At 45.9% G+C, this 21678-nt stretch overlaps 2 protein-coding genes across 9 annotated transcripts in view; one reads left to right on the top strand and one right to left on the bottom strand.

The window, feature by feature from the left end:
- Positions 1-20018, bottom strand: part of LOC143844499 (uncharacterized) — an 81740-nt gene extending 61722 nt beyond the window's left edge. For 5 of the 7 annotated variants that reach the window (XR_013233999.1, XR_013234001.1, XR_013234000.1 and 2 more), the window contains exon 1: positions 19896-19990. Coding sequence is in view for 2 of the 7 variants with exons in the window: in XM_077351679.1 (XP_077207794.1) it covers positions 19896-19988 (93 nt within the window). In the remaining 5 variants the exon portion in view is untranslated. Of the gene's footprint in view, positions 1-19895 lie in introns of all 7 variants that reach the window. The other 2 variants (XM_077351679.1, XM_077351678.1) reach the window with 2 other exon arrangements.
- Positions 19365-21678, top strand: part of ZFPM2 (zinc finger protein, FOG family member 2) — a 363363-nt gene continuing 361049 nt past the window's right edge. For both annotated transcript variants that reach the window (XM_077351676.1, XM_077351675.1), the window contains exon 1: positions 19365-20026. In XM_077351676.1, coding sequence (XP_077207791.1) covers positions 19987-20026 — 40 coding nt within the window. In that variant the 5' untranslated portion in view covers positions 19365-19986. The remainder of the gene's footprint in view (positions 20027-21678) is intronic.

Raw genomic sequence — 21678 nt, 5'->3', positions numbered from 1 at the left:
CCGAGAGCTGGTCAGCCGCAGCCCTCTCCACCACCTTGCCCAGGAACGCCAGATGCGATACTGGGCGGTAGTTGGCAGGGTCCTGCGGGTCCAGCGTTGATTTTTTTAGGAGAGGGCGAACCACTGCCCCTTTTAGCCGCTCAGGAAACTCCCCTGAACTTAGGGAGGAGTTGATGATGTCTCTGAGCTGGCCTCCTATCCCCTGGCCGCCTCCCTTGAGGAGCCAGGAAGGGCAGGGATCAAGGGGGCAAGTGGTCGCCCTGACCGAACTCAGCAACTTGTCCACTTCGGGAAGAGAGAGCCGCCTGAAGCCATCAAACCTCACTACCAAAGGCGGCCAACAGGTCTCCAGTTCATTTACTGTATTAATTGTGGCGGGAAGGTCGCGACGGAGTGACAAGACTTTATCCGCAAAATGGCTCGCAAATGCCTCGCAGCCAAGTGCCAGTTGTCTAGTATTTTGGCGCCCCTCAAGGGCGGTGAGTGATCTAACTACCCTGAATAATTGGGCCGGGCGAGAGCTTGCGGACGCGATTTCCGTGGCAAAAAACTCTCGTTTAGCCACTTTCACCGCCATCTCATACGCCCTCATAAGCGTGCGATAAGATGTTCTTGTAACCTCGTCACGAGTCTTCCGCCACACTCGCTCCAGTCGTCTCACTTCCCTTTTCTTCTCCCGGAGCGCCCCTGTGTACCAGGGGGCCCGTTTGAGTCGAGGGCAGAGAGGACGTTTAGGGGCGATCTCATCTATGGCAGCCGTCAGGCGGGACTGCCAGTCCTCCACCATAGCCGCTAGTGAGTCGCCAGGAGGCATCGGGTCCCGCAGAGCATTCCGGAATCCAATCGGATCCATAAGTCTCCGCGGGCGGGCAAAAATCCGCCCGCCGCCCAACTGGGGAGGGGGTGGTATCCTGAGCCGAGCCCGCAGGGCGTAGTGGTCTGACCACGGCACAGCCAAGGCTGCATCCAGAACCACCTCTATCCCAGCACCAAAAATCAGATCGAGTGTGTGGCCGGCGTGATGGGTAGGGCCGGTAACAAATTGCGAGAGCCCCAGCGTTGCCATGGAAGACACCAGGTCTCCGCCAAGTCCTGAGGACAGCGCATCCGCATGAACATTGAAGTCACCCAGGATTAAAAGCCTGGGAAACTGCAGCGCCCAGGCGGCCGCCGCCTCCAGCAGGCGGGGCAGGGCATCTGGCTGGGCGTTGGGCGGACGGTATACGAGCCAGATAGCCAAGCTCTCGACCAAGCCCAACTCAATACCGACACACGATCCCATATGGCGATCCCATAGGGTTTTCAAGGCAAGAGATGTTCTGAGGTGGTTTGCCATTGCCTTCCTCCAGATAGCAACTTTGGAATTCCCATCTAACCTGGGCAGACCCTGCTTTACTTCTAGGATCTGATGAGATCATGCTAGCCTGAGTCATCCAGGTGAGGGCCTCTTAGAACCTACACCAACAGAACAACAACACAATATTTAAAACTGGATGGCAGGATTAAGTTTTTAAAATTCAACTTAAAAAAAATTACATTTGTATACTAAGTGTCAAACAAGAAATAAGAGCAATGCCCTACAGAAACAATTAATGCACAGGAAAAAAACCCTTTATGCACTTTATACTCTACATTATTTCCAAACACTTCTAATCTTATATTTTCTTATGGTTTAATTCTGTTAACACTATAAAATGAATGGTTGCCAATCCTTGACAAATACACTTTGCAAGGAGAATTCAACTTTTAAACTTTATTTTAATTTAACATACATTTCTAACCACAAGCTTCAGCCAAACTGAATGTTTAGAAGCAAAGCATTTCTACACAGATTGGCTGGTAAATAAATCACCTTTAATGAGGTTTTCTAAATAATTTCTTTCTTAGATAACTCAAGCACTACAAATGGGACATGTACCACATTTAGCAACCAAACAATGGTTCACATTGCTCACTTGTTCAGATTCTGCCATATTGCCAGATTATGCAAGAAATCCCATTTTGAATGTCCCAAATTTCCTGTTATTCAACAGCTGTAGAATTGGCTGCAGTTTCATTAGGCTGACAGAACAGATCTCTGCCTGGGCAACAAGAGCAAGAGATGAAAATGGGGTCTGAAGCTACCATTCCAAGGAATTCACCACCTGGCAATGTGGAACTGACACTGGGATATGCATCTCGGAAGCACTGTAGTCCAAAGAAATCATTTCCATCATGGGAAAATCACTGTTTCTACCCTCCTAAAAAATCCCAGATTCTCTATAGGGTCCTTTACAAGGAAGAACACATAATCCCATCTTTGGTAATAATGTAATATTAGCAAAGTTGTAATAAAATAATTTTGGGTGGGCAATGAGGACTAGCTATTTATTTCTGATGGTAAGGATAGCGGAAATGAGTTTTCTGTGAACTTTAGACAGCAGATATTAAATCCATATTGTGCTTGGGGTTCAACTAGCTCCAGAAGACATCCTGCTACCAAGATCAAGAGAACATCCCTGTATCAGCGTAGCCCTGAAAACTGCATTTTTAAAACATTTTATTATTAGAATTCTATATCGCCCTCCCATACGGCTCAGGGTGGTTCACACCCAACAATGCAGGGGCAAAACATAGAACAGTCTGAGCATATAACACAGTCATAACACTTCAGCAACAATCCAACAGTGGAACTAAATCAACAGAACTCCAATGGCTTTGGTCAGCGATGATATTTGTTTGTTTGTTTACTAGAAATTAAGCCCGCTGTAGAAGAAAGACAGCGGGTGCTAGAGAATGGGGAGGCAGACTGTAGGCAAAGAAGGAAGAAGAGGAAAGGAGGAAGGGGAGGGAGAAAGAAGAGCAACGGGAGGTTGAAAGCATGGGTAGAAGGGAGGAAGAAAGGAGAAAGACAGGAAGCAAGTGAGAGGGAGAGACAGAGAGACAGGAAGGAGATGGAGAAATATAGGAAGTCAGGAAGTAAGAAGGAAGAAAGGAAGGCAGGCAGAGAGGTAGGTGAAATGGAAGGGGACAGGGTGTGTGAGAAGGGTGGGGGGGAATTGCGGGGGGGCGAATTGGGAGTGGGAGGTGGCAAGGAAAGAGGGGGGTAGAGAGGAGTGTGTGCATGTGTGCGTGTCTGTGGGGGTGGGTAAGTGGTGGCAGCACGATGAGGGGGCGGCCAGGGGGGTTTTGTGTGTGTGTGTGTCTCTGTGGGGGCGGGGAAGTGGTGGTGGGGCAATCATGGGGGGCGGCTAGGGGGGGTTGGCTGGTGTGTGTGTCTCTGGGCGTGGGGGAAGCAGTGGCGGCACGATGGGGGTGGCGGCCAAGGGATTCTGTGTGTGTGTGTGTGTGTGTCTGGGCGAGGGGAAACCAGCAAGGGGGACTCGCTGCTGGGGAAGGCTGCTTCTCCTTGTGGTATATCTTTAACCACGGTGAGTCCCCGGCTGGGCAAGGCTAGGTTGGGCGAAGCGGCCAATGGGGAGCCGGGCTTTGCGTGGCTCCCCACTGGCCACTTGGCCCTGGAGTGACACTCGGAGGGCCCTTCACAGCTCCTGATTGGGCCCTCCGAGTTTTTATCCCGGACAGAGCCCGCCCTTTCTCCTCCCCCTTCGGGCTTACTCCACAGGAGCAGTTAAAGATATACCACCCTCCCCAAAGGCTCATAGAACTGAGAACTATACAAAGAACCATACATATAATAACTGTAATATTAATAATACTAACTGATAACAGGGTAACAGAACAACATTAAACAGTAATAATACAATAGGTCCAGCAGCAGAATGCCTTGATGGATTTCTGGGGGTAGGGAATAGGAGGGGGACAGGGGCCCTGTTCATGTTGTTGGTTGTGCCTGGTCTCAACCAAATGCCTGGTGGAAGAGCTTGCTTTTGCAGGCCTTGTGGAACTGTTTTAGCTCCATCAGGGCCCTAATCTCCTCTGGGAGCTCATTCCACCAGGTGGGGGCTAGGACAGAGAATGCTCTGGCCCTGGTTGGTGCCTGGTAGGCTCTTTTAGGGTCAGGGGGTAATTAGCCGATTGGTGGCAGCAAAGTGTTATAAAAACAACGATAACTTAGACAACCCCCCAGGGAGGTCAGGCTGGTTCAGGTCATGGAGGGAGTGTCTGAGGGGGGACCCGTGGATGTTGTTGGGTCAGTCGGACTCAAGCAAATGCCTGGTGGAGGAGCTCCCTTTTGTAGGTCCTGCAGAATTGTGGAAGTTCAGGCAGGGTACATATGGCCAACTCTCTTGGCAGCAACCTTTCTTCAGCAACTAAACGATATCCCCATTATATGATTCCAAAGACAGGAGTGCCTCTTACTCTAAAAAGTAAAGTGAGAGAATGTAACAGAAACACTGCAAAGATCTGACTCTGTTCCATACAACTGATGAACTCCTGGGAGTAAAATTGAAGAGAACCAACTCTTCTTCTTACTGAAGGGCTGACTGGAATGGCAGCTACACCAACAAGCAACCTTCCCCACTCTGCACAGGCCTCAAGGAAAGATAAATGAATGAGAAATGGGTATAACAGTACAGCTATTAAATGACAAACCAGCTCTCTTTCCAGTTTCCCTAGCAGAAAAAGAGCTGGTTCTTATATGCTGCCGATGGAGTCTCAAAGTGGCTTACATTCGCCTTCTCTTTCCTCTCCTCACAACAGACACCCTGTAAGGTAGGTGAGGCTGAGAGAGCCCTGATTTTACTGAGCCCTGATATTGGTCAGAACAGCTTTATCAGTGTTGTAGTGAGCCCAAGGTCACCCAGCTGGTTGCACGTGAGGGAGTACGGAATCAAACTCGGCCCGCCAGATTAGAAGTCCACTACACCTAGCTGGAGAGGTGAGTTTGCTATATGACCCAAGGATAGGATATTGATCCCATTTCGAGCCCTCAGGGGGAGGCGGGCAATAAATTTAAATATAACAAGAACAAGAACAATAGCAAAGCAATTCTGCATACATTGGGATAATACATTTTCAGTGCCCTTTAGAAGTAGACTTTCCTGTTTTGTGCAGTAAGGTCCAGCTGACAAAGCTTGTTGAAATGTGTACATAATGGGCCCTGGTCCTCCAGGCACTAATATAAAATGTCCTAAGAAACAAAGCCAGATATGGGTTTAGAATTATATCCCACTTCCACAAAGATAGGATGATGACAGCCCAGAGATTCTGCTAGCTTTCTTACTACCTCCTCATCCACCTCTAGACCTATGTGGAAGATGGATGTGTCTGACAGCTGAGCGCAGAGCATTCCTACAGGTGGTTTATTGGGCATGTAGGATAATTGACCCAACTGCAGTTCTGAGATGATCTCAAGAAATAGTTAACAAAGCCCTTTTGTCACTCATAAGACTGTACAAAACTTCTGGTCTAGGATCAAAATGTGGTATCTCCAATTAAAAGGATCAGTTGGAAGGTGATGGGAAAGAGGTCTACTTGAGAGTTGCGACCAGGCAGCATGCTGATCTACTCTAAGACTGTTTCGTGTGTTCTCCATAGTTAGAATTTATTTTAATTTCCTTTCACGTCTCTATTTTTAGAGTAACCTTTCCATTTTATGTAAATGTTATGTTATTAACGCTTTCAGCTAGTCCTCAGAGAAAAGTCTTTCCTTCTCCACTATATTCATATCCTTCCTCCCTCCTGTTGTTTTCTGAAGTGATCTTATAATCTTCTTTGTTGACTCTGTGTTATATCTCCTTCCCCGTTGATCCTTCTTCAGCTGCAAAAGGAAATATTTCATGTCCTTTCCCCAGTATTTACAGTGTTCTTGCTCCTGTCAGTATTATTTCTAGTTATAAGATCAGACAAATCATATCTCTGGCTTTGCTTTTACAGCACTTCTTTATAGCCCTGAAGATGGGCTCATTGGTTCATGTTTATGTACATTCACTGTCCCCCATATATCCCTGTGCATGTGTGTGCAGAGGTTTATGCCAAGTGGAAAGGCAAATCATAAAGGTGCCAAGAAAATTAAAGATTACCAAATCATTCTTGCTGCAAAGGCTGCAGAAAAACTGCTGTTGAAATTCTGGAAATTTCTTAAACCATTCTTACTCAAGCTGCAAAAATATGTTATAAATAAATATTAGCTGGGGAATATTCTATTTGAAAATTATGAACTGAATTTTCACTATATATACCTCTTTAGCAAGCCTCTTGTGGCACAGAGTGGTAAGGGAGCAGACATGCAGTCTGAAAACTCTGCTCATGAGGCTGGGAGTTCGATCCCAGCAGCCGGCTCAAGGTTGACTCAGCCTTCCATCCTTCCGAGGTCAGTAAAATGAGTACCCAGCTTGTTGGGGGGTAAACGGTAATGACTGGGAAAGGCATTGGCAAACCACCCCGTATTGAGTCTGCCATGAAAACGCTAGAGGGTCAGACATGACCCAGTGCTTGCACAGGGGATACCTTTACCTTTATACCTCTTTATGAGAACATGGTAAGGTATACTAGCCCACAATTATTTCATGGTGCCGTCAAAATGTGAGCCAGACAGTTTTACAAAATAAATACATTGGTCTTGAAGTAGAGCACTTTTACACATGTACACAATCAGTGAGATTTTGCCCTGCTCAAGAATTCAATTGTATCATTTACTGGAGAAAAGGCAGTACCTCCCAGGTTCACTCTTCATTCTGGTCATTAAATTAATGTGGAATTAGCGTGGAATTGCTTACTATGCTTCCCTTAAATGACTGGCAGCTGGCTTGCACTGCCTGCTTTTTGTGCCTGTTCAGACCGTGACATCTGAGAAGTGATTTCAAGAACTTATCACGCAATCAGCCAGGTGAGTGATTAGACAGTGAAGACACATAGACCGTTTATGCACTGGAGGTTTCATGCTGGACTGCAGGCTGGAGTTTTAGTCATGGTAGGTTGACCCACCTCTTCCTGTACCCACATGGGGGAGCATTTGACCCAGTGCACCTCATCTGCCCCCGATCTGTGCTCCTGCATGGGATCTGGGGCAGTGAAGTTCCCAGTGCATAAACGGTCAGAGACACAAGGTAGAAAGTCTCAACTCAGAAATCTCAAACACATTTTCTTTCTTTTTACTACATGTCCTTTTGAAAAATGAAGATGGGAGCACTAGCAGTTGTTGCAACGACAGAGGCTAATCATACAACACTTGAGTCGAGTGGCATCTTTACGACAAACAAGGTTTAATTCTGGGTATATGTTTCTGTGTGCACGCACACTTCAATACATAATCATGTGGGAAATCATTATGATGATGCAAATGGACGCATCTGAACTCACAGTAATGAAAGAATTTGTTAACAGTTTTGCGGAGACCACTGAAATTCATTGAGAACCCCAGTGGATTAGAGCCTTTAGGACCAACTGCATACAGACATCTGGACTGGGTTGCTAAATTGCATTTGTCACATACATTTACACAAGTATTGATATTTGCGCCATTACAGAGCAAAAAGGATTTTTCATACCTCAGCAAATTAAAATGTACGCTGCAAAATGCCACTAGCGAGAGCAGTTGATGAAAAGTAGGTAGCATACCAGGGTTTATGCGTACAATTTCCACCCGCTGGATCATGAGGATTTGTTGGACACGTAGGAACAATGAAGGCAGCACACTGTGATCTGATATTTTTTTAGTCAAGTGGGTATTTGCATAGCAGTCGGAGGTACAAAGGCATTGGGTGTTGGAAGAGTGAGATGCAGATTCTTAAATAAGTCAGAATTTATTTAACATGTATTTTAAGCAGCACAGCAACCAGCTGTTTAACAGAGATTCAAACTCTGGGACACAAACTCCTCTAGGCTTGTAAGCTGAACGCTATGCCCATCAGATCCAGGATAAAAAAAAAGAAAGTGTCAGTAAGCTAGCTACCACATTATTTCTATATTTGCTTCAGCTGTTTTATCTGAGACTGGGATGTGTCATAAAAGAGACACCGATTTTGAAAAGGCTGAAAAATATCTACAAGCCATTTGGTTGGTCCTTGTGATTAGGTTCGCCGCTCCCTCATGTATCATTGTTCCTGATGGGGACTGCATGGAAGCAAGCATGAGCTCTTGGCAGAGGGTAACTTCAAGGGTGGGCATCTCCTTGTTGCAGGTTCCTGATGCAGGTGAGAGGGACATGCCAAGAGACTGTAACTGATGATAATACACCTAAGATATCATCAAGGAGCAGGACTAGTTATTGATGGCATGTGTATACCATACCACACACTTATTAAGGTTGTCAACCTCCAGGTGGGGCCTAGAGATTGACCACAATTACAACTGATGTCCAGAAGATAGAGATCAGTTCCCCTGCAGAAAATGGCTGCTTTGGAAGGTGCACTATATGGTATTATACCCTGCGGAGGTCTCTTCCCTCCACAAACACTGCCCTCCCTAGGTTCCACTCCCTAATCTGCAGGTATTTCCTAACTCAGACTTAGTAACTCTAATACATGTTATCAAAACAAATGCAATCAGATCTTCACCTCTGGGGCCAGAATTTCACCTTTACATTCTTAGGAAAATCTGCTTCCCTAGATATTTCATGTGAACTTATCATCTAAACACCGCCCGCGGACTAAATAAAATGCTAAGGGGTTCAGGGGCGGGATGTGTCCGTGATGAGGAAGGGTCCGGATTGGACCCTTCCTCTGGACAGACAATTGGAGGGACCTCTGATTCCCAGCCCCAGCAACTGCGAGCCGCGCACAGCGTGGCTCGCAGTTGCTCCCGGCCTGATGCGGCAAGAGGCGCTTTGTGCCTGACTCGGCGAGAGGCGCTTTGCACCTCTCACTATGTCAGGCCGCCGCCCCAGGGAGCCCCCGGCAGCTGCGCAGAGCACGGCTGCCGGGGGCTCCCTGCCCGGCGGCCTGACACAGCGAGAGGCGCAAAGCACCTCTCACCACGTCAGGCCGCCGCCACACACAGCCGCCGCCCCACAGAGCTGCCGCCGAGGGACACGACAAACTGTAAGTTGCTAGCGCCTGCTGTATTCCTCATATTACTAGTTCCACATAAAAGGGAACAGCTTGAGCGATACATGAGTGCTGGTAGCCCGCTTACAATCCTGCCTCACTGCTGGAGGGAAGATGCAGCCAAGCCATGTGTATCTCTCCCATGAGCCCCGATTGCCACTGGCTTGGCCTCTTCCCCCAAACACATCTCTTTCAACATGCCCTCCTCCTTTCACAAAACTGAATCATGAAATACTCTTACAGAGCCTTGCACACCTTTCCCTGCTGAAAGAGCTCCCACCACCTCCACCTTTTCTATAGGATGAAGCATCAAGATGATAATGAGGAGGCTACAGGGCAGATTTTCAACTAGGGGGAGATGTGTACAATGGGGGAGGAGGGGCCAGTCTCAGCTCGGCAGCATGGGGGACCAAAAATACAAAATGGGGTACACAGCGTATTGCAGTTGTATAGAAAAAGAAAAACCACTGTGTAATGACAACACAACTAAATTAAAATGTATACAATGTAGAAAAAGTTTATCCAGTGCTTAAAAGCATAAATATAACATAGCAATTCTACAAAAAAGTTATTTAACAGTAGGAATACCACTGGATATTCCAAATCCAAACAAAAAACCAGTAAAGCCTGTGTTTTGCTTTTGACTGCTTCCTCAGTGGACTCCAACTGAAAACTTTTTACTGCACAAGTGCCTGGAGGACTCTAGAAAACATTCGTGTTCTAATGAGCATCTTCATGGCTTTATTGCAGAATGACAACTCCTAAAGCATATGAAGGACTGTGAAGTGGGTACCTAGAACTTGGACATTGCAGTCAAGAGGTGTTCACACATCAAAGAGCTAGTATGTTTTGCCTTTAGGTTATAAATCCACACTCCCTATTCAGAATAATGCATCTTTCCCATACTCTCCTTGTCACAGAGACCCCAATTCCATCTCTATAACTGTCACAGCATATCTTGCCCATCAATGTCCCTCCCAATAGCACAATTATAGTGCAACTAGAAAGAAAACCCATTTTATTGCGGAATAAAATAGGCGCTAGGGGTGAGGGCCAGTGGGCAGGGACGAATAGGAGGGCTTGAAGCTTGTGGGTGAAGGCGGCACAGGCCAGCGGAGGGAAGAAGGCAGGCAGCACGGAGTCCAGGAGAGAAGGCAGGTAGCAGGGTAGGTGCTGGTTCGCGGACTGTAGTGGGGTTGGTGAGGCGCGGGGCTCAGTCGGGGTGTTGTGTGGGGTGGGGAGGCGCGGGCGCTTGTTGTTGTTTTGCTGGGGCGGGGAGGCGGTGGCGTTTCCCAGGGAGGCCTACCTTTCTGTGGGTGGCGGGAGGCTGCGGTGGCAGCAGCTCCGAGGCGGCGATGCGAGGTCTGGGCTCCGGGCGGGCGGGGAGGCTGTTGGCGGCAGTGAAGCGCGTGGCAGCAGCGACAGGTCGCAGCGTGGGCCATCAGAGTAGGTGCAGCTGTGGCAGGTGGCGGCGATGGTGAGTTGAGGGTGTTTTGCGGCAGCGGGAGGTGGCGCGGGCCACTCCTGGCGGCGCAGGGCGGCGTCAAGGCATCAGGTTGGTGGTGGGGCTGACGGGGCGCCATTATATGGCGGCGGGTGGCGGTATGCGTCCGATGGCCAGGGTCCCCGGGGTGGGAAAGGAGCAGGGACGCCCCTGCTCCTTTTCCTAGGGCGAGGGGAGGGTGCTATGAGGACTCACCGCATTGTAAGGCGGCTTGTCCTTCAGCGCGGTGAGTCCTCTGGCAGCTGGGCGAGGCCGGGCCAAGCCGGCAATGGGGAGCTGCGTGCATTGGCGGCTTGTCCCTGGATGGGCCCTCCGAGTTTTTATCCCGGACAGGGCCCGCCCTAACTCCTCCCCGACAGCCCTTACTCTTTTATTTAATGTGCTCTGCAGGAACGGATTAAAGATTATTTGGCCAGTGTGAATGCTGCCTTTTGGGGAAAACCCAGAGAACTGTTAGACATGCTCCCATGTTCAACCCTCAGCATGCCAAGATGCTCCACTTCATCTGAATTATACCAATTCAAGCAAATGTTTAAAATCACTTTGTTGTCAAAGTTCAATAATTTCCTAGTGAACACCAGGATCCCAGTTGTCTCTGGGCTTATCAACGTGTTACAATCAACACTGGTTTTATTCTTTGCTCTACTATTTCATTTTTGTACACTCTTGGACTTTACTGTAAACCAGTCAGAGACTGAGTGGGACAAAAATTTAATAAATAAAATAAAACGATAATGTTCCAAGAGGAAGTATACAAATGCAACCACCACTACTCTCAGCAAAAAAATTTAAGAGCTCTAGCTAGATCAATGAGATCTGAATAATGAATTTATCTCGCTTTGTGTTATGCAACCAAAGCCAAAGGAATAAATCCTCAACTCTCTGGCTGTCACATTAATCCATATTGATATTCTGTATGCTTGTGATTTCTGTTTTCTTTCTTAGTATAATATCTCCAATACTTACAAGAGTGGCAATGGACAGTTATACTTGCTGTCTAATAAAACCATGTAATATGTGACTACCAAACTGAATAATAAAATATCTCAGAAATACCTAGGAAGTGATAAAGATCACTATTTTATCACATTTAATTCTATTATTGGAACAGTATTTGAATAAAAGTGTTATATGCTTTGTTCTTTTTGAAAGGAAGTTTATATATTGCATGCATACAGCCACTTTGTCATGTAGCCCAGGACTGGCTATATGTACTGGCATTAAGGCCTCAGGCAGCCAAGATCTCAGGAGTTTTTTGCTGACCTCTTATTTATTTGTCTGCCTACTTATTTAGTGGTTTACAGTCCACTTTTCTCACTGGAACTCAAGGCATATTACACTGTGTAAATCAACATGATCAACAGCTGGGACAACCAATAAACAATAAAGTTTGGATTGCAGAAATGTGAAAACAGGCTGAAATCTGATACAGAGTTAAAATAATGCTGAAATGATGCAGAAACATGACTTGGTGAACGCTGCACAAGTTACTGAGTAGCATATTTACAGAAACAGACAGTAGTTGTCTTTCTGAACCATTTCCTTATAGCACAGCCTTCTTACCTTTGTAGGAAAGCCATCCTGAATAAGTCAGCCTTGCAGTTTTTGGAAAGCCAGGAGAGTATGGGCCATTCTAACTGCATCAGGCAGGCCATTCCATAAGGTGGGGGGGGGGGGTGCAACATAGAAAGCACATGTACAAGCAGCTGTTGATTTTGCCCATTTCCCACCTGACATACTGTTAATTAGAGGTGCCAGGGAATGAGCGTGCAGTGGTATGTGTGCAAAGTATAACCTGTACCTCTAGGAAAGAGCTCCTTTCATTGCAGGTGCAGCATTATATCATTAGGGTGTTTCTTTATTTGTTAAGTATAGAAATTATTTCTGCAAAACTAGCTATTTCCTATTGTATTTTGAGATGCTGGTTTTGACAGTTTCCTATTCTGAACAGTTGCATTGTGCATCCAAGAGGTTCAATATAACAAACTGGAAAATGATTTCAGGCCATATTGGGTGCAGGCTTTGGCACACAAGTGTCTCAGTTTGTGAATCAGAAAATGGAAATAATTCTCTGAAGAAAGGAAAGTGATGAATCATCAAACACCATCGAGTTCCTAGAAATGTGACCTTCACGTTTGTGATTGTCCTTTACCATTTCAAGGTCCACATAGATGGGTGTCACTTCAAATTTCAGTAAGGGGAGGGAATGAAATTTCTGTAGGGGAGATATCATCTGCGAGATTTAAATGCCCACTTTTAGACATATTCAAGATTAAATTGCACAAAAGCAGTTTATTCTAAGAGCATTTGTTGTGGTTACTTTTTAACATCTGCAATAACTACAACAATGTTATCAACACAGGCCAGGCATTCACTTTCATTTTTTAAAGCACAGGGATTGGTGCCTTTGGCATGCATATCTTGTATATAGATAGACCCATTTAATTGTTTATAACAATAGTTGCTAAGTGTGTAGAACCAAGTTAGCTAGCCAGAAATATATGTGATCCTTGAAAGCAAGGAGGTATTTGAAATATTGTGGGGGCCTTACTCAGTGGTACTCTAATTACAAATCTTGATATTTTTCAGTTACTTTATAAGAGATTGCTATGGGAGAAAGAGAAACAAAATTAACTCACAATCCATAAGGCTAAAAATTAGGCTGCTTGAGTTGAAATTAAAACAAACCGTAGATAAACTTGCAAAACAAATGAAACAAGTGTTTCCAAAACAATGAATTTCGAGATGAAACTCAACTATTGATTTACGACAGCTTAATCCAGTGGTAATCCAAGCCTTGCAGAGAGATCCATTTGCAATTATTACCAAGCAAAACAGCCCCGTTTATTTTCACTTGGCATGAAGCCTGTACCTCAGGGAGCCTTACAGGTTACCTATCCCTCTAATGGGGGCTGCCTGAAGGTGGTACTTGCCAGCCAGAAGTCCAACCATGCAAGGGCCTTGCCCACTTTACTTTGACATGGGCAGGTGCTACATTTGGGAATGGTATTTGGTAGAGCCACAGGTGGCATCTCAAAGAGTTTGTGGCTCCCGACCGAGTACAGCTTATAGTATAAATCTAATACTTAAATGGACATAATGTTAATCTATTGATTTTTCATCCCCTAAATATATGTGGATATGTATCAGTGAAGTCACAAAGAGCCCAACAGCTAATTACACAATCCAAGGGAACTTTGGCCTTGTTTTCTGAAACATGAAGCCATCTTTACTTTGAAAACAAGGAATAATTTCAAAAGCAGTCTGTAATATGGCATATGGCATAAGTCTCTTAAGATAGGGCATAAGATAAATAACAAAACAAACAAACAAATAAGCTCTCATACTACAGCCACATGCCTCCCCCCCCCCCAGCCCTTTGACTTCCCTCTGCTGTGCTAGGTAGCAGCAGGATAAAAGGGGGGAGGGCATGCCAGCACCATGACAATCTGACATCTGTTCTGGTGATAAGTCTGAAGTCATACATCGCCACAGCATTCTATCAATCCCCCAAATCTCTATGGTAAAACTAGAGTACTGCAATAACATCAAAATCAGAGTCCAGTAGCACCTTTAAGACCAACAAAGATTTATTCATTATTTTGGAAATACAGCATGTGATGTTATGATGGTCGTTCATTAGTCTGAGGAAGAGTGCTCAGGTCAAAGGCCGCAGTGCTGAGCAGTAGTCCCCCAGCTCTATAGTACAAAATTTGGTTAAGACCTGAACCACTACAGAATAATGCCTCCTGCTCCCAGTTCATGTAAGCAGTCTAGGAGACTAGTTATCTATTATAACAAGAGCTGCTGAAGGGCCCAGGAAAATCAAGAGTTGCTCTTCTGTCCATTTTCTGGAACAAGTCACTCACCAAAGTCACCACAGTTGTTCAAGTTCAATACACCAGGCCTAAATCCAGAGTTGAAGAGATCTAAACAATTTGCCTCATCCAGGAAAACATGGAGTTATTCAGGAAATAAAATTCATCTCTGTCTGTCTGCCTATCATTTATTCCTATTTACTTTATTGGGGTATAGTTTGCTTACACTTTGGGTACCACAGGCCAGTTAACTTGTAGTACTTTCATTCAAAGCAGTTCAGTCTTATTGACTTCAGTGCCAACTGATGATATCAACGGAACTAAATACACAATAGCTTGAAGCAGTCTAGCAGAAATTCCCTCACCCCAGAGAAACCTAGGAACTGTAGTTTAGCAAAAGGGGCTAGGTCAAGCAGATAATTCATAAGAAACTGTCAGTCCCAGGAGTCTTTCATTGAAGTCAAGACTTGTAAAAGTAATGTAAAACCAATACAAGTGTAAACATTGTATAGCACTGCTGTATTAGAGGTGTTAACAGAAGTAAATACAGTTGTTTTCAGCAGATGTACTTCCAAGCAAATGTGCTAATAGATAAAGACTAAATTATATTTAGTCATTTAGGAGTTACATTTATTTTAAAGCAGACAACTCTTAACCATCTCTCTAAATCAATTTTAAATTCTGTAATGATTTGGTGAAATTTGTGATAATTGAGGGCAGAGAGCACAGTGGGAAATATAAATATTCGAACACAGAAGAAATACTTGGAAGACTTGAGAAAGTGGTATGTTGCAAAGAGCTGTCTAGAGACACTAGCTGACAAGGTCAAGTATTGGATTTAATCAAATTAATTTTGCAGCTGAAGGTTTAAGGGACCGTTAAGAGACAGAGAACTCATATTAGGTAAGGAATGCTTCTCCCCACCACCCCAAAAGCAGTATGTCACCAGCATAAAGTGAAATATATTGCTCACAACCATTTTCATCTCTAAGGGAATTATGAAAAGCCTTAAGGAATATCATTTTAAAGTGCACCTTCCAATGTCTCTCAGTGGTAATGCAAAGCAGTTTGTGATGTAGTTTAGTCTAAGAGCAATCTCTGGCAACAGTCTAAGGCGATTAAATCAGTGATATGCTGATTCAGCTAACCTTAAAAGCTTCGAACTTTGGTTTTGTATTTCTATGTAAAAATGTGTCCCATGTTGATATGTGGCATCTAGGATCCGATTCAGCTCGCTCAGAACGTAATGGCATTTGCTGAAAGGAGCATGCTTTTCTAGAAGCAGGACTGGCCTTTTTCTTTGGCGTTTGTAGTCAAGAAACTAGAAAGGGAATTTGTGCATTGGTAAGTTTTCCATTTGCAGCAAGTAATAAATGATCAAAGGTATGTTGGAAGAAACTAGGTGGATTATTGGTAAGTTCTGATTTCAGATTAAGATGTGAACTTTGTCTTTCCTTCTTTGTGTAGCTCCTGGCCACTTGTCTTCTCTACTCATTTCTTCTGGCCTGGTTTTGCTTTATTTTTCAAATTCTTAATTTTGGTCACTCCCCCCATTTAGATTCATCTTGGCTCACTTAACCAAGGTCCATGTTACTTTTGTAGATGCTGATTCCTGTTTTCTTGCTCTTCTGAGCAATTTAAGGCCTTCTCCCATATGAACCTACCTGATCATGACAGTCATCTTTGGAGGCTGTGCTTTGGATACCCCACCATCTCTGAAGAGATGGGAAAGGGCCTTCTTGGTCAAGACACAGCCTCCCCCCTCGAGATTAGTCATTTTGCACCCTTCTATTATTGTCTTCCACACATTGTCTTCCATCACCTTCCTCTGGACATGGATGATTTTTCTGTTTTGATTGGCGTTCCCTAAATGATTCTCATTGAGCCTTTTTGTTTTTTGTTCTTAGCTTATCATATATACTCTCCCATCAAGCAACTTTTTAGCTACAATGATAATATCCAGACAGATGCACCATAAGATGCTGGGGTTACTAGTAATGCATACAGTAACCACAACAAGCAATGAATCCCCATAATGTATGAGAGATGTGAGTAGAGTTACTTATAACATAAAACCTATGCTATAGCACTAGAAGGAAAATATGCAAAGATTACTATTCGAATGGTGAGGGCTATTAAAGGCATATGATAACAATGTTATTCTGAATGAACTCTTTGTCAATAGCAAAAGTTATAAAACTGTAGTTCTGAAGGAAATCTTGCACCTAACTTACTTTTTGGGGTGGTCAAGATGCTTTGTATATACAGAGTGATTTCTGGAAAACTCTCCATACAAAGGAATTCCTATTTAATACTGGACCAAGCATTAACTATTTTGTGAATGATAAAGCATATTTGATTGGCTATAATGAGACAGTAAATGCCAGTGTGATGTAGTGGCTAGAAAACTGAGTAGATATGAGAAATCCTGGTCAAATCCTTATTTGGTTATAATGCTCATTGTCTAGCCTTGAACATTATTTCTCAGTCTGTATCACTTGTTTCTTGGGAAGCTAAAATGCTGCTGAGAGCTTATTCAAAGAAAGTGGATATATATGCAATAGACAGAATGAAATAATACCCCTTTAGGAAGATTGCCAGGCCTTGAACTTGACAAAGGAAGCCAGATTCCACTTTCCATTAGATGATTGAGAAAATTGTAATCCTGAAGCCTGCTTTTCCAGGAACCCCAACCATAAGCCAGGTTTGGACATCCATTTATTTCCTTCTTAAAACCATTAGACAAGTTCAGGATTGGAAAAAGATTGCTACTGGAATGGAGGCTCAGGGAAAGTGATATGGAGGGAGTCGAAGTTGTATGCTTCTCCTTGTTGCACAGATTTAAAACACAAGAAGTGTTCTTTGTAACCCCAGAATATTTAACTTCAAAATATATTGCTGTTAATTTTTCAGTAATTTTTGCTACAGTTGGACAATACAGTATTAATTGTACTAGATTTTGTGCATCAACCATAATTATGCTTAAATTACTATACTTAAAATAGTATTAACTAACCACTCAATAAACAGACATATTTATTATAAACTATGTTTATATAAATATTGTTCCCAATTTGAAAAACAAGCATAAAACAAAACAAAAACCAAGTAATAGCAGGGAACCTGTCCCATATGATTCTACAGTTATAAAGATTCATGCCTACACCCCTCAAAGAGCTTTATGCTCCGCTACCCCCAACTACCTGGTGATCTTTGGCCTCAAGGAAGCTCACTTGACTTCAGCCAGGGCCAGAGCCTTCTCTATCCTGGCCCCCACCTGGACCGTTTATGCACTGGAGGTTTCATGCCAGGCTGTGGGCTGGAGTTTTAGTCATGGCAGGTTGCCCCACCTCTTCCTGCACCCACATGGGGGAGCATTTGGCCTGGTGCACCTCATTTGCCCCCGATTCGTGCTCCTGCACGGGAGCTGGGGCAGTGAAGTTCTCAGTGCATAAACGGTCCTGGTGGAACACGCTCCCAGCGGAGATCAAGGCCCTAACAGAACTTGAACAATTCTACAGGGCCTGCAAAGGGGAGCTCCTTCTAGCTTCTGGATCACTAGTCAGAGCCCAAGTCCAACTGAAACTTAATTTAAAACAACCTGTTCTCCCTTACTGACTCCCTGCCACCTTATTTCTCACATTTACTTAGATTTAAGCCTTAAGTAAAGACTTGTCCCTTTACTAATGTGTAAAACTCTTTCACGAATAAATGATTAACATCAATTAACTGCCTTGAATGCCTCCTAGCATAAAGATTAAAAATAAATAGAATAAATAACATCTCACATGTTTTCATATATCCCAATTTATGTCAATATACTTTTTCTTGGGAGAAACTTCTCAAAAGAATGTTGTATGTATTTGATAAGGGTGAGGTACAGACTAAAGACTTTTCTATCGCAGTAGAACCCATACAATAAAAGAATTAGGAAAGTCCAAACACAGTCCATTTACAAAGAATTCCAATGGATTTTTTGTAGTTAATGGCATCTGATTCCCCCCTTAAAGCGGTTCAAAATGTTTTTGTTAAAAGAAATTAAATGATTGCTTTTATAGTTCACAGAACACAGACAATGATCAGAAACTACCTGCTTTTATAACATTAATTTGCATTTCAAACAACAATACTTAAACATATAGGGACTGGACCCAGCCGTAATTTCTCTGGATCCAGCGGCCCTGGATATATTTTTATAAAATGAATCTCACAGTTCGTGCAACCACACGTCACACACAGTTTCATGAGTTGTGATGGTAAAGTGCCTAATTGATTCCTAAAGTGACAATATACAGAACACATCATGGTAATAGTCTCCTGGTGACTTGGCCTTTGCAAAGGACTGCCTCTACAGTTGTCTTGTTTGCCGAGGAAAACTCTTCAGAGTTTGCCGAGTTGACATCACCATGAATCAGCCTAACGTGTCCCACGCTGGAAGGAGGCGGTGGTGCCAAGGAGGACTGCAGAACCTCTTCTATGGCCATTTGTCTGGGAGCGGCAGGCAGCGGCCCCAGCTTCACCGCGGCACCTCCAAGCTCCCTAAACGCCACGCGGCTTATGCCTTCTTGCTCTAAGGACGCGAGGGCGAACCTGACACGCTGGGATGCAAGCGTTTCCCCTCCCCACGCACCTCCGCCCGCCCGCCTCCCTGCCTGCCTTCACAACATTCCCACGTGAGCACGAGCAGAACGGCTCGCAGACCCGGCATCCAATGCAAAAAACCCCGAACCCTCCCGAAGCCCGGACGCCACTGAACTTCTGTGCCCACCCGAGGGCTACTACAGACGGACCGGTCTTTTGGCATTGCACCCCTCCCCCTGTGAAGTGAAGCGCACCCCGCGGGGCAAATTTGGACGAGCGAAGGCGTCTCCCCCACCCCGGAGGGCGGAGAGAAAGAGAGAGAGAGACCCCCCTGCCCTTCGCACGGGCTCGTGTTTGTGGGGCGCCCAGTTCGAGCCCTGACGGAGAAACTCATCCCCACCGCCTCGCCTCGCCAAGCCCCTCCCCCGCTGTCCCTCCGCCGTCTCTCTCTCCCCCCCCCCCCCCGTCACCATCCGCCTAACGTCTCTTCCTCTCTCCCCCCCCCCTTTCCCCAATCCTTCCCTCAGCCGGTCAGTCTGAGGGGAGCGCTGCTCGGAGAGCGACCGCGGCGGCGGCAGCATCGGCACAGGGAAAGGCACCGCCGCGGGAGAGAGCGCGAAGGGGACAGCCGCGCCTCCTCCCTCCCTCCCTTTCCCCTTCCCCTCCTCCTCCTCCTCCCTCCTCTTCTCCCTCCTCACTCACTTCTCCCCCCCCCCTTTCCCCACAGGCACCCAAACCCCCTCTCATTCTCTCTCTCTCTCTCTGCCCCCTTTCCCCCGTCTCTTTCCCTTCCCTTCAGACACACAGAGGCGCGCGCGCGCCCACAGGCTCTCTCTCTGTCTCCCCCCTCTCTTTCTCTCTCTCCCCACTTCTCCCCCCCCTCCCCCCTCGGTTGTCATCTCCCATCGGCTCCTCTCTGTGAACCCGGCACATTGGCAAGGCTGCCTCTGTCTCTGTCTCTGTCTCTCTCTCCCGACTGTCGTCGCTCTCTTTCTCTCTTTCTCTCTCTGTCTGTTCTCCCCCCCCCCTCTCCCGCGCGCCGGCCGCCCCGCACCGACTTACCTCGCACAGCCCTTTCCGCACTCTCCGTGCACCTGAAACCAGAGCCGCCGCCGCCGCCGTAGCAGCAGCAGCAGCAGCAGCCGGCGACAGCATGTCCCGAAGGAAACAGAGCAAACCCAGACAGATTAAACGTAAGTTTTCTCTCTCTCTCTCCACCCCCCCCCCCTTTCCTCTCTCCCTCAGCGAGAGGCTGGCCTTTCCAAGAGGGGCTTTGGGGTTTCCCCCCCCCCCCCCGAAAACAAGCACGGAAAGGGCTGGACTCAGTGGAAGCGTCGTATAGGGCGGCGAACTGTCCTTTGAAACATTTTATTTTTTTAAAAAAAATGGGGTGTGTGGGGGAGGGAGTGACCTCACGTTGCGGGGCTTCCCCCCCCCCCCCTGAAAAGTTGGCCGCGAACTTTGGCGCGGGAGGAGTCGCGGGGAAGCCGCGGCCGGGAAGGGCTTCCTCAGGTAGCTTTCGGGGCAGCCGGGCCAGCGCGGACCTTCCCCGCCCCCGGCCTGGGCGAAGCGGAGGGAGAAGTTGGGGAAGGAGGAGTCGCGCGGAGCCCCCTTCTCCCTGCCCCCCAAATGAGGGGCTCTCTGTGGGAGCACGCCCCCCCCCCGCCCCCCAGGCGGAGGCCAAGGCTGGCGCAGGGGCAGACACTTCGACCGCGGCCAAAATAAAGAAATGAAACCGCGAGGACGGCCGCTCTTCTTGCAAACGACGCGCCCGTGCAAAAGCGAGGAAGGAAGGAAGGAAGGGAAGCGGCGCAAACTCTTCTTTGCCAGGGAACGGACCGCTGCTAAACGCTCCGGTGCAGAGCAGGCGCGTGCCTAGATCTTTAGGAAGGCAGCATTTCCGTCAGGGGATCAGTGGAAGGCTTTCTCCCTTAGGAGAAAGGAGGTTGGAGAGATTGAGGAGGTGAGCGGATGGGGGAAGAGAGTTCTTTGTAATCACTTGCGCCAGCCTGGGACAAAATCGGGCATATTCGCTTGTGGTGGCTTCATAAACTTCTTGGAGCTCTTGAAACACTCCCCCCCCCCCGGTGTCAAAAGACAGTGAATCAGCACTGGACGTAGGATAGGGAGAACATTTGTGTTTTAAACCAGCAGCGGTGTCCAAACAGACTTCAATAGACTAGTGTGCTGGCCAAACGCCTTTCCAACGCACTGCCATGTGATTTGCCCAGATGCTTTAAATAACAACTCCCCCTTTTCGGTTTCCAAGATCCACAATGCAATGAGAGTATCTCTGTCATATGCAGTCATTCATTGCCTCCAGAGTATTAATTAATCAGTTAATTTATTGATTTGGCAAAGAGGATGATACTTTTTAGGTTTAAAATGGCCTCTAAGAGTTTAAAAAGGAATGCAGGTCCTCCCTAGGAATAAGTTTTTCACACTCACTTTTGGGTGAATACAACTTGTGTGACAAAGTGTGACAGAAGTTATTCAAATACTTCTGTTATACTAATTGTACAGTAGCTGATGGCACAAAATATGTTTAGGTTTTATGGTACTTGTAAAGTATCAGTGTCAGGATTTAGATGTCTAATATTTCCCTGGAAACCAAGGACATTAAACTCTTAAGAGATGTAAAAGTGGTTCACTTGATCAGATATAGATGAGAAAATTATTTAATGGAAAGGGGGGCTTTTCTGCTGCATTGTGTGAATGGCGGTGTTAATAAATAATTAACATTAATTGATTATATGGTGCAGAGACCATCACATTCTATTTTTGCATACTTTGCTATCTCCTAATTTAACTGATAAATGTTTTTATGCACACCTTATAATGTCAG

This window comes from Paroedura picta, chromosome 9, assembly GCF_049243985.1.
Source record: "Paroedura picta isolate Pp20150507F chromosome 9, Ppicta_v3.0, whole genome shotgun sequence".
Classification (NCBI taxonomy): Eukaryota; Metazoa; Chordata; class Lepidosauria; order Squamata; family Gekkonidae; genus Paroedura; species Paroedura picta.
This window is presented reverse-complemented; position numbering and strand designations above follow the sequence as displayed.